Here is a 13096-nt window from a genome sequence, read left to right on the forward strand (position 1 = left end):
TGACAGCCTGACGAGACCCTTTGGACGTGCCGAGATACGTTCCGCATGTGATGCGCATATGGCTGCGATTGACCTCATGGATTTCACGTAGTTTCTCAAGCTCCATGCGGGTCCAGTCCTGCTGGGTGCGCTGGTAATCTCTCTTGATTCTGTCCTGGGCGTTGCTGCTGTACTGTGTCTTGAGTGATTCCCTGAGATGAAATAAAGATAGCGGAGCGGTTAACGAAGACTGAAGTCTATAATGCTCTGATCATCAAAGCAGTCGTCTTCAGACGACTCATAGCATACTGATTGAAACTACGAGTTGAAACAATTTATCAAAGACTCGAGAGGGTTAATTTTTGTTAATGTCCGAGTACATCATGCTTCAAATTTTGCTCTCACAGAGTATAAAGGATAATGGCAATTTACACCCTTTTGATGCGAGGATTAGAGACTTATTCCCCATTTTCATGAGGACTCTATCCATTGGAAATTGAGTGCAGCACACAAGTATGTGTGATTCAATCACAAAATATTTGCAAAAAATAGTTCATGGCCCCACGTTTCAACTTTAGCAGAGTCTTTCTGGAAGTCTTAAGACTCTGCCTGGGTCGAAATGTCAGGCCATTTTACCATAAGGGTCCTTTTGGTTGGTAAGCAGTTTGCAAAAGCTTTTTTTCTGTTTTCTCAAAAAAGATTGGACGAATAAAATACTGACCTCAGTTTTGGCACATCACTCCAGTTGAGCTTCTTATTAGGGTCCTCCCTCTTCTGGAATTTGACAACCGGCCACTTGGGTAGTCTGGTGCTTCCTTCTCTGTTTTTGACAGCCTGACTTCTTGGCCTAGAGTCCATAAACATAATGATTAATTAGAGTATATAAAGAAGGTTGTTTCTGAATTAGTTGCTGCAAAGGGATAACAACATTATGCAGGGCGCAACTTTGACAATGGACTCCAGGTCCTGCAGCCGATTTCACGAAACGCAAGGATTAATCCTATCTCGAGTTAGGAAGAGCTCGTCCTAACTTGGATGGGTTCAATGCGTCCCAACGTCTTTATTGGATACAGAATTCAACTCGTCCTGGTCCTAAGTTGGGTAGAGTTTGGCTAAATCGACGGCAGAGCCAGTGGTTTTAGTATTGGGTCAGTGAACTCACGACCTGACAAGTTATGGAATTTGGCGAGTTCACATATACGTCATTACAGAGCTTGCTACATAAACATCTTTCAGGAAAATTGTGTGCAGCAATCAGTTAAAACTACATCCAACATAATAGGGAATAGGGAATTTTGATGAAAAGTCTGATTGTATATTCAGGGAACTTTCTGAATTAGGTAGGCAGCTCTGCAAGTGATGACAAAATGGAATCCGATCAGAGTGAATTTTTTGTAAAAAAAAAGTACAACTGTGTCATATGGGTCTATTTACTTTTTTATAACACAAAACACAGTGTCCACAGATTTACATCAAACTTATACACTTTTAAAATAATAATAGTAGAAAACTACGGCACCTCAGTAAGTAATATTTGAAGGGAAGCTTTCTTCTATCACCATCTTCAAACCGTGTAAGTTTAATGTAAATCTGTGGACATTTGTAAAAGTACCCGAATCCTTTAAAAGAATCTCCATTAGAGATGGTTACTTACGAGAGATCTCCTGTCATTGAGGTTACAGGTATTTCAACTGAATCTGGGACGGAATCAAGACTCCTGTACAATGAATCGAAAGAGACAAATACAATTAATTTACTCATTTTCACAAGACTTTTTTTAACACATGGGTCGAAATAAACACTTTTCTTTATCCCTACTACAGATTAAATTAGATTCATCTTTTGCTAGTGAATTTGAATAGTTCTAAAGCAGAGTGTGTGACGTTAAACTATAAATCACAACTTAAAGAGGGGCTCCAGTTTTGTGGTGAATTCATTTTCCAATAGATAAATAAGTCCTCATGAAAATTGTAAGTCACTTAACTTTACATTAAAATGCTTTAAAATTCCATTTTTTTTTAAACAATCTTTTTAACGTGAATTTCAAAACGAGATATTATCGAACATCAACAGCAAAATAATAGTCTGTACAAATGGGCCTGTTATGTACTTTTAGAGAAAGATGTAATTTTTCACAAGTGAGAGTGTTTTTTTCTAGTGCATGATTTTCTTGCAACTTTGATGACTAATATAGCCTAAATTTACACAGGTTGTTTAGTTTTGTGCGTTTGAGGGGGCACACCAAAGAAAATACCAAAAGCATACCCTGCCTTCAGGGTGACTTTTAGTGATTTCCTAAATCAAGCCAAGATTTTCAAGTACAATTCTTTTATTAAGCTACTTACACATCCATGGTATGTGAGACTTCTGGATCTACAAGACCAATGGCTGTTTTCCGTGTGATGTATCCATGTCGGACATGAGGAGGCTGAAAAATAAGAATCATTCAAAAAATAATTGTGTGCAATTCAAAAACGCAGAAAATTACCAAGGGTTAAAACTTTATAGAGAGCGGGGAATTGCTTAAAGTACAAAAGAGCTGTTCTTCATAATTTAGTTACATGCAGGCCTGATACTTTACAGCTCTAGGCATTGGAGGCAACGGATGTGATTGCCTCGACGCCCCTCATTGCCTTGGTGCCCATGAAATGCTCCCAGTAGAAATTTAAAATTTCCTCATAGGGTGCCCTTCAAGAAGAAAATGCCCACGATGCCCTTGTCCTTTAAAAAACAAAGCATAAATACAGGCCTTTTACCTGTATTTTAATTTTGAAAAAACAAGAATTGCTCTCCTCAAATTATCTTGAAGAGCTCTTGCACCTACTCAGATCAAAACTTTGCACCTTTGACTCGAAAGTTAAATTATTATAAAAACCAAGTTTATAAAGTTGGACTGTTCTTAAAATTAAATTTTTGCGAAAGATTTAAGGACCCCCGTCGAAGTCACTTGTTTTGGTCACGGTCTTACAAAAGTTAATTCTGAACAATACAAGGGATTGAAAAATAAACATTTTTGTGAAGGCAAATCGCTTAGAGGGCATGCGATTTGCTTTAAAAAAGTTGTTTGTTGTAACCCTAACTTCCAAGTTTTTTTATTATTAACAAAAAACTCTGTAAACTTACCAGATCCAAAAGGTATTGGACTGTGTACGTGTTGTAGTATGGCGCTAGACTGGTGTGAATATATGGTGTGTGTGGTTGGCTGTCAAGTAAAAAACATGTTTAAATTAAATGTTAGTTATTATTGAATGAAAACAGGTCTACTAAAGCTAGGGGGGGGGGGCGTGTCTCATGGTTTGATACTTGAGTGTATACACAATGATCGTATCAAGAAGACATTCAGGAGCATTGGTGAATGAGTTTGTCAACTGAGTGTGCTTCGACAAAATGTCCTACAGTTTGAACAATCCTGGGGAGGCCCCTGATGATAAGGTTTCGAATAAAAACAATCAAATCTGAGAGTCCAGGGAAAAACTATGCAGTGCCTTCTAAATAAGTTGGATTGATTTATTGACTGATTTTACTGACTAATAAGGAGCGCGTTCGATTAGCTTCCCTGGGTTGACCCCGCCCAGGTCAAAATTCCAGTTGAACCTAGTTAACTGGGGTCAACTGGTTCAACTGGATAGTGACCAAACTCGTCCATTTTCCATATTAACCAACTGGATTGGACAAGGTTTAACTGTGTTCAACTAGGTTGAAATTATAAACCAGTTGGTCTCTGTCCATTTTCCATATTAAACCAACTGGTTTTAACTGTGTTTAACTAGTTTATCAACTGGTTTCAACTAGTTCCAGTTAAACCCAGTTTAACTAGGTTCAACTGGAATTTCGACCTGGGCGGTCTGCCCCGGTATATTAGAATAGCTTTGACATCATTCTAGAGGCTCACCCGGAGTGGGTCACTTTGGGCTGGCCCCAGGTGCTTGACGTCACCACGAGATGTGATCCTTCGATTAGCTTGTGTCAGGGGTCACCCGAGTTTGAGTACTGCGGGGTCAACACAGGGAAACTAATCAAACGTACCCTATAGGGACTAATACACCCCCTACAAACAAATAAACCCACAATGTTGAATAGAAAGCCCCAAACTATACTTACAATTCCGGTTTGATAATTTTTGTAGCTTCCTTTTCCAGGCTGTCCTTTAACCGGTTGAATTCCGCAACAAACTGCTTTTGACGTTTTGATTCTTCTGCTGTTGAGTTCACTGAAACAAAGTTTACAAATAAATGAATTGTAATAAAAATATCAACTTTATGAACAAACAGTTTTGCAGTTACATGTAACATGTATTTTGTGCATTGTTATTGACAATCGATGTGTGATGTTTGATGTTTTTCGTTTATAATTGGGACTCATGTTTGGTCATCAAAGTTGCAAGAGATTAATGACAGAAAAACACCCTTGTTGCACAAATTTGTGCAGATGCCTAAAAAAAGCCTCAGGCCCGAAGTCGATTAATATTTGAGTGAGAAATTATTTCTAAAAAACTATGATTCTTCAGAGGGAGCTGTTTCTCACGATGTTTTGTACTATCAACAGCTCTATTTACCAAGTAGGTGTTTACGCTGTCATTTATTTTGAGTAATTACCACTAGTGGTAATTACCACTAGTGGTAATTACTCAAAATAAATGACAGCGTAAACACCTACTTGGTAAATAGAGCAATGGGTCTCTCAATTTAAAGACACTGGACACTATTGGTAATTGTCAAAGACTAGCCTTCACACTTGGTGGATCTCAACATATGCATAAAATAACAAACCTGTGAAATTTTGAGCTCAATCGGTCGTCAAAGTTGCGATATAACAATGAAAGATAAAACACCCTTGTCACACGAAGTTGTGTGCTCCAGATGCTTGATTTCGAGACCTCAAATTCTTAATCTGAGGTCTCGAATTCAAATTCGTGGAAAATTACTTCTTTCTCGAAAACTACATTACTTCAGAGGGAGCCATTTCACACACTCTATTTACCAAGTAGGTGTTTACGCTGTCATTTATTTTGAGTAATTACCACTAGTGGTAATTACCACTAGTGGTAATTACTCAAAATAAATGACAGCGTAAACACCTACTTGGTAAATAGAGCAATGGGTCTCTCAATTTAAAGACACTGGACACTATTGGTAATTGTCAAAGACTAGCCTTCACACTTGGTGGATCTCAACATATGCATAAAATAACAAACCTGTGAAATTTTGAGCTCAATCGGTCGTCAAAGTTGCGATATAACAATGAAAGATAAAACACCCTTGTCACACGAAGTTGTGTGCTCCAGATGCTTGATTTCGAGACCTCAAATTCTTAATCTGAGGTCTCGAATTCAAATTCGTGGAAAATTACTTCTTTCTCGAAAACTACATTACTTCAGAGGGAGCCATTTCACACACTGTTTTATACTATCAACCTCTCCCCATTACTCGTAATGAAGAAAGGTTTTATGCTGATAATTTTTTTGAGTGATTACCAATGTGTCCACTGCCTTTAATAACCGTATTGTTATTACAATTTTTTTTTCCACCGAGAACTGCAACATGATAGCCACTTTCAAACTAAAAATGATGAATGATGAGTGGGTTGAAAGTGCAGTATGGAAGAATGCACCACTTGTTGGAAACTAAGCATGAAACTGGTGACCCTCCTTGTTTGCAAATGTGAATTAATCAAACAAGGCATTATACGCAGGAACATAAACTGAGCATGCAGTCATTGTTAGTGACAATGGAATGTACCACTCTTTGAATGTCAGTGGAATAAATGGATGATTGGTGGAAATTGATGAGCGTCAGGCGGAATTGAACGAGGAGTCGACTTTGAACTGTGGGTCGTTGTTATTTGTCTGTGATGTTTGGTTTGTGTCAGCCCTTGAGTAATTACAATTTTTTCTGATTTTTTTTTTTAGAGGGACAGTTCATCCTTAAAGGCAATGGACACTATTGGTAATTACTCAAAACATATACTGCCATAAAACCTTACTTGGTGACAAGTAATGGGGACAGGTTGATGGTATAAAACATTGTGAGAAACAGCTCCCTCTGAAGTGCAATAGTTTTAGAGAAAGACGTAATTTTCCATGAATTTGATTTTGAGACATCAGATTTAGAACTTGAGGTCTCAAAATCAACCATCTTAACGCACACAACTTTGGCAAGGGTGTTTTTTTCTTTCATTATTATCTCGCAAGTTCGATGACCGATTGAGCCCAAATTTTCACAGGTTTGTTATTTTATGCATGTGTTGAGATACACCAACTGTGAAGGCTAGTCTTTGACAATAACCAATAGTGTCCAGTGTCTTTAAACTCAACTCACTGTCTCGAATGCCAGATCTATCTGCATCTTTGACCGCTAGACTACGACCAGTTATTTAGGCACTGCCTGGGGCAAATAACCCCACAAACAAATAAGTCTTGCAGTCAATTTGTCCCCATCTTCATTATTGTATGCTGTCTCACACTAATACATTAAGAAAAAACAACCCCAAACAAACCCATGACCCCAAACCACTGAAAAGTGAAGCCCCCTGTGAGGATGGAGGGTTATAGACGATGTGACCTCTGACGTCACACAAAAACCATAACATGATTCGCGCGCATACCGCCGGGCAAAACCTTTGTGTTTTGGCAGCCAGCTAGAAAGTGTATGCAATCTTACTATGACTACGCAACTCAGTACCCGGCGAAACATGACGTATAAAGTGTTTTGTCAACAGAGAGCAGTTTGAATGTAAACATAGGTCACATCTTCTATATAATGCAACTATTTGAAGACCCCTGGGGACATAATAAACAACTAAATTTACAATTTGTTTGTTTGTCTTAAAAACCTTGCAATTGAACTTTCATACAATTTTCAAAGGGGTTGTTGCACAGTATCAGTTTGACAGGAAACAGTGAGCACAGTATAGCGTTCCTTAGCAGAAACACGTTACCAGCCAAAATTACTTTAAGTTTGCATGGTTGTGGCTGGTGCCCAACTTGATTTTTGCTTAGCAAAGAAGTTTGTCTACTCAGTAGTTTCTGCTTAAAGCCATTGGACCCTTTCGGTAAACAGTGTTGTCCAAGGCCCACACTTTGTGTACCACAACTTCTATATCAAATAACAAACCTGTGAAAATTTAGGCTCAATCGGTCATAGGAGTCGGGAGAAAACAACGGAAAAACCCACCCTTGTTTCCGTGCGTTTCGCCGTGTCATGACATGTGTTTAAAATAAATCTGTAATTCTCGTTAACGAGAATTTATATTGTTTTGCTGTTTTCTCAAAGAGTAAAGCATTTCATGGAATAATATTTCAAGAGAAGTCTTTCACCATTGCCTTCTGTAAACCCTGTAAGTTATTTGTAAATCTGTGAATTTTTTTTTTTTTTTTTCTGAACCGAAAGGGTCCAATGGCTTTAACTAACAGCAATATGAAATTAAGCCAGTGATGGCAAATGTAGAAATGGTTTATAAAATGGAATATGATAGAAGCCAGGTGACAATACGATGACTGTATACTGTTCTTCCATGGCTAATACCTGTTCCTACTTTGGTCCCCTTTGGCCGTCCCCTCTTTGTCCCCCTCTCTCTACCTTCATTTGATTCATTTTTCTTGTCTGTGTTTTCGCCATCGACAGCCTCTTCTTGTTGTTTTTGCTCGTCTTCATTGTTTTCCTCTGTGGCAGGTTTTTCATCTTGTTCTCCAGATGCGGGTTGCTGCTCCTGTTAGAAATATTTTGAAATGTAAGCAAAAATTACCCACCAAACATACAGGGTGCGTTCGTTTAGCTCCCCTGGGTCGACCTCGGTGTGTAGCGTTTTTTTTCTTCCAGGACGAACGTGGGTAATTATCTGCACACATTTTTCCTGGAAAAAAAAAAGCCCCACATGACGGGGTAGACCCAAGGAAGCTTAACGAACGCACTCACAACTAACACTTTACAGTTCAATCGCAGCAATTGCTGTGGTGCCCTGTGATTATGCTGTGTTCCATTATCCACCTACTTACTCGTCTATGTTTTCTAATTTGTATTGTTTGTTTAATTGCTGTCCCTTTGTTTACTTCACATACATGTTCTGCTTCATAGTTATATTTACATTGTTTAACCATGGTTAAACCTTTGTGTAGTTATCTACGGTAGTGGTATGTATTTATTTATTCGTCTATTTAGTGCTGTATTCCTGTTTTGTTCTGTAATCTTGTAACAGGCACATCCGCCACAAGCCTCGGCTTTTAGAATGATGCAATACATTTTTATAACATTTTCTTCAAAGAAGTTTCCTTTGTAAAAAAACAAAACCAAAAACGGTATGCGAGTGTGGGACACTGTGAGTGTGTGCCATTTTGAAATTACATTAAATGTATGCAGACTGCATTTGATTATACCTGTGAATGTAAAAACTTGGGCCCACATCATACCAAACAATAAAATAATAGATGTTAAATTTGCATCGGGGATAAAGAATATTAATTTTTGGTTTCCACCCATACACCGATGTGTGTCAGCACTGCATACTCAGTACTTTCCCGAGTCCTGTGAAAAAACATCACAGGCACGTTACTCGGGTGGGATTCGAACCCACGACCCTTGCAATTCTAGAGCAGTGTCTTACCAACTAGACTACCGAGGTTGCCCGGCAGCTAGAGGCAGTTCGAATCCTATGTTTTAGGATTCGAACTGCCTCTAGCTGCCGGGCAATCTCGGTTTGATTGAGCATGTATTGTATGATGTTGAGTGGCAAAATACACAGGAATATTTCACTATTAAATAATAAAGGGTACAGTTCAATTTCAACTAGAAATCAAGTGATGACACTCACCTCACGATCCTCAGTCCCTTGTTCCGACATCTTTATCTTGTGACCTTTCTGCTGGTCGCTGTTTTCCTGGCACTATCTTTTCCTCCCCACGCACAGACGACCACCACCACCGAACGGTGGACGTATTTTTTACTGTTTCCGGAGTTTTCAAAGCTGTGCTGTTTTCGAAAACCAATCATATAACGTGTAGTTTACTTGCGAAGACGTAGAGCGGCCAAAACTTACATTTATTATTGTTAAAAAGCAGGAAACTAAGATCTATTCTTGCTCGCTGTTGTAACAACAAAACGCAACTTTAACCTGTGCCTTTTGTATTGCAATTCAGTCAGTGGTTTGTGTAGGACACACGTACTTGTTTCTTTTCGTGTAGCAAAACACCCCTCTCCAAACCCACAGCGTGTACCCCATTCGTTGCATAGCGACAACTAGTTATGTACGACTGTTGTATGAATTAAAATGGTTGCAAACAAACTGACCATAAAACGTCACTGATAAACGTTAATTTAATCTGCCATAATTGTCATAATAACCATCATCATTGTCACGAGCAACATTTCCGGGGAACGATTGGACCAAAGGGTTGAGAGTACCAAGATCTTTTAATTGGTTTGGCTGGTTTCGAAAATCATTGTAAACTTGTGCAGCGTTAAATTGCAAAACAGCCGTCGGATAAGTAGACTTGTTGATTCGTCTCACGAGAGGGCGTACAACAGTTACACCGCTGCATTTTAAAGTAGGTCTAGCCAAAGATTATGCTTTGGCACACACAGTGACACAAGACGTTTCAACTCATCGGAAGGGAAACCACATTAATACCATTGAGGCGCTTCATGGCAGTTGCCCCTATTTCATGACAATTCGACATTTTAAACAAGTAGTTTTAAAACTTTTGTGCATTTTACACCAGGCCTTCAAAGGCGTCCGCGCCGTGCCTCATCCCTCCTTGTCGTCTTCCTATATAGTGCTTGATCCTGTGTCAGATGCAATTGTGTCCGCCATGCAATGCTGTCCGCTCCGGACACTTTTGCATGCAATCGTGTCCGGGGCCGGCTATGCAACAACCGTCCGGCGGACATGTACATGACTGTACATGGTATGTGCGCGCGTAAGCAAGTGTGATGCACTGAACCAACATAAAATTGCAGCATGAATATTCACGTATTTTATGATTGCAGTGAATACCCACCGGCCGAACATTTCCTATGTCATTCATGACACGGATGCACTTAGCTTGTAAAAAAAAAATTGCTATCGTGTTCCGTTGACCAAGGGCGTTTAATTTTCTGCAAGGACGGTTTTGCACGGGGGCGGATTATGCAAAATGGTCCGGGCGGACACAATTGCATTATGCAGCAGCGTCCGGGCGGACACGATTGCATTTGCAAAACCGTCCGGCGGATAGTATTGCATAGAGGACATAATTGCACACGACACCGGCCGTGTACGTGTAGTTCTTTTTACGTTTCTGGCTCTTTAGCGGTTGTCGTTGATAATCGGTAAAAAAAAAACTTCTTTGGCAAAAGATTCATCGGCGATTCTATCCCACAAATGGCAAAGTTTTGTCAGGATATAGCACCCTCCCCAGTTGATTTGGATCACCTTCCTTCTAGACAGTGGACACTATTAGTAATATTGTCAAAGACCAGTCTTCTCACTTGCTGTATCTCATCATTATGCATGAAATAACAAACCTGTGAAAATTTGAGCTCAATCGGTCGTCGAGTTGCGAAATAATAATGAAAGAAAAAACACCCTTGTCACACGAATTTTTGTGCTTTCAGATGCTTGATTTGAGACCTCAAATTCTAAATCTGAGGTCTCGAAATCAATTCGTGGAAAATTACTTCTTTTTCGAAAACTGCGTTACTGAAGAGGGTGCCGTTTCTCACAATGTGCTTCAGTCAGTTGAGCGAGAGGATGTCTTCAGCCGACGCCTTCTCGGGAAACTCTGATGGTCGTCTTCCACGCATCCCGATCCAGCATCAGCGTCCTAAGCTCGGATGTTTCCTGTTGTGCTGCGTCCTTCTTCAGCTGGTCTACGAATGAAGTTCTTCTCCTGCCCTTATTCCTGATTCCGTCAATGGGTTCCCAGAGAACTATAGGGGGCTCACGGCTAGCTCTGGATGGCGTACACAGTGGCCAGCAAGCCTCATCCTTCGTTCCCTGATCTTAACAGTTACCCTTGGTAGGGCAGCGTAGAGCTGGGAGTTTGGCATAATGATCTTCCCAGTGTACATCAACAGCTCCCCATTACTCGTTACCAAGAAAGGTTTTATGCTAATAATTATTTTGAGTACCAATAGTGTCCACTGCCTCTCAGCACTTCGGGAAACTAACACACACCGGGCACAAAACCCTGACCTGCGTGCAGCCTGATGGGCTCTATGGTGAGCAGGACCATAATCCCAGACCTAGTATGGATGACTTACTGTCAGTTTGTCTGGGATTCATTTTGTATCACAAATTTCCCGAAAACGGAAATATAAGACTATAATCATAACTAATTACATACAAAACTCCAAGATATTTTGTAGCAACACTACAGCTTTTTTGTAGGCATAGGCTACTATATTTTTTTCAGAAATTATAAATTAATTCTGTTTTTTTTTGTGGTTAAAATAATTAATGTCAACATAGCAACATTGGAAAACGACAACTCTGGAGATGACTCATAAAAATGTGGCCCTTTTCGAAACGACGGCTTCGGTTTTGGATTCGGCTCTAGGCTAGCTTAGCACCGCGGTTGTTTTGACAATTATTATTTGCGTCTGCTGTGCATAATAGGAGCTCATGGCTTCAGACGAGAGGACGGAGCCTGAAGCCGAAACCGTGGTTTCGAAAAGAGCATTATGACTTGTTCGAACGAATGGTTAAAGACAGTGGACACTATTGGTAATTGTCAAAGACAAGTCTTCTCACTTTGTGTATCTCAACGTATGCATAAAATAATAAACCTGTGAAAATTTGAGCTCAATCGGTCGTCGAAGTTGCGAGATAATAATGAAAGAAAAATACCCTTGTCACACGAAGTTGTGTGCTTTCAGATGGTTGATTTCGAGACCTCAAAATTCTAAATCTGAGGTCTCGAAATCAAATTCGTGAAAAATTACTTCTCTCTCGAAAAGTATGTCACTTCAGAGGGAGCCGTTTCTCACAATGTTTTATACCATCAACCTCTCCAAAATGAATCCTTACCAAATAAGGTTTTATGCTAATAAAGGTAAAATCCTGAGGCCGTTGGTTTGGCCACTATGGGTGTTTTCGTACCAGCCGCTTGTGGCCGGTCACTACTACTATAGGTCCAAATTTGGTTGATCTGACCCAAAATATAAAAATAAAAATGTAAACAACCTATAATAGTAGAATCGAAAATAAGTTATCATGTTTAATCTTCCGGCCATAAATTAAAAGGTTATAATTATTAAAAGAAGATAATCCATCAATGGGAATAATAATATTCAAAACAAATGCTCATTAATATCTCACTCCCATTAATCAGTTATTATTAATTTTCCACAAGGGAAACTGACTGGTATTATTATTCCGTGACATTACGCTGAAAGTCACCTGGAAGTGGTATTTTTTCAAAATAAAGCTTTTGTCACTAATATAATACGTGTTTTGATGACTGGAATGTGAATAACAGTTAACTAAGGTTTAATAAAATCAGTTCTTATGTTATTTACAAATTTAAGAGTAGACCCCGACCCGAGATGGCGCTGTTCGTGACGTCAATCGAGGCAGACTTTGCCTGTAATGCGTAGAGTAAACACAATTGCAAAGTACATGTACGGACCAAGTCGTGATTTTGAACGTTTAAAAAAAAAAACAAAAAAAAATGTTTTTTTCCGGCAATGCCGACCAGGTGTATTGCTTCTGAATGCAGAAAAACACTTTTTGAAATGTACCAACTCACGACTTGGATGTACATGTACTTTGAACGTGTGTTTACTATACGCATTGCAGGCAAAGTCTGCCTCGGTTGACGTCACAAAAGGGGTAGGCGGAGTCAGCCCCCCAAACAACTTTATATATTTTTTAAACATATAAATCGTGACAAACAAGTACTTAAAAAATTGTTTTATTGTTCGTAAGCATATACTCTTATGTTTGAAAGAAAAAACAAACTCTATTTCCAGGTGACTTTAATACTTCGTCAAAAGGCGGTGATACGCAAAAGTAGAAGAAAAAAACCGAATGTCGGATATCCAACAAAATATTGATCAATAGTCACAGCAAAGGCATTGTTCATGCTTCGCAAGGCATGACACAATTTTTGTCCTAAACAGGAACCCAATTCAATATCGACGAC

At 39.3% G+C, this 13096-nt stretch overlaps 1 protein-coding gene across 2 annotated transcripts in view; it reads right to left on the reverse strand.

The window, feature by feature from the left end:
* Positions 1–9179, reverse strand: part of LOC139949590 (uncharacterized) — an 11917-nt gene extending 2738 nt beyond the window's left edge. The window contains exons 1-8 of one of the 2 annotated variants that reach the window (XM_071947996.1): positions 8785–9179; positions 7557–7686; positions 4081–4189; positions 3103–3181; positions 2325–2407; positions 1634–1696; positions 701–826; positions 1–191 (exon numbers count right to left, since the gene is read on the reverse strand). The exon at positions 1–191 is cut by the window's left edge and continues 2738 nt beyond it. In XM_071947996.1, the coding sequence (XP_071804097.1) occupies positions 1–191; positions 701–826; positions 1634–1696; positions 2325–2407; positions 3103–3181; positions 4081–4189; positions 7557–7686; positions 8785–8814 (811 nt within the window). In that variant the 5' untranslated portion in view covers positions 8815–9179. Of the gene's footprint in view, positions 192–700; positions 827–1633; positions 1697–2324; positions 2408–3102; positions 3182–4080; positions 4190–7502; positions 7687–8784 lie in introns of both variants that reach the window. The other variant, XM_071947995.1, reaches the window with a different exon arrangement.
* Between the last annotated feature and the right edge of the window lie 3917 nt (positions 9180–13096).

This window comes from Asterias amurensis, chromosome 17 (assembly GCF_032118995.1).
Source record: "Asterias amurensis chromosome 17, ASM3211899v1".
Lineage (NCBI taxonomy): Eukaryota > Metazoa > Echinodermata > Asteroidea > Forcipulatida > Asteriidae > Asterias > Asterias amurensis.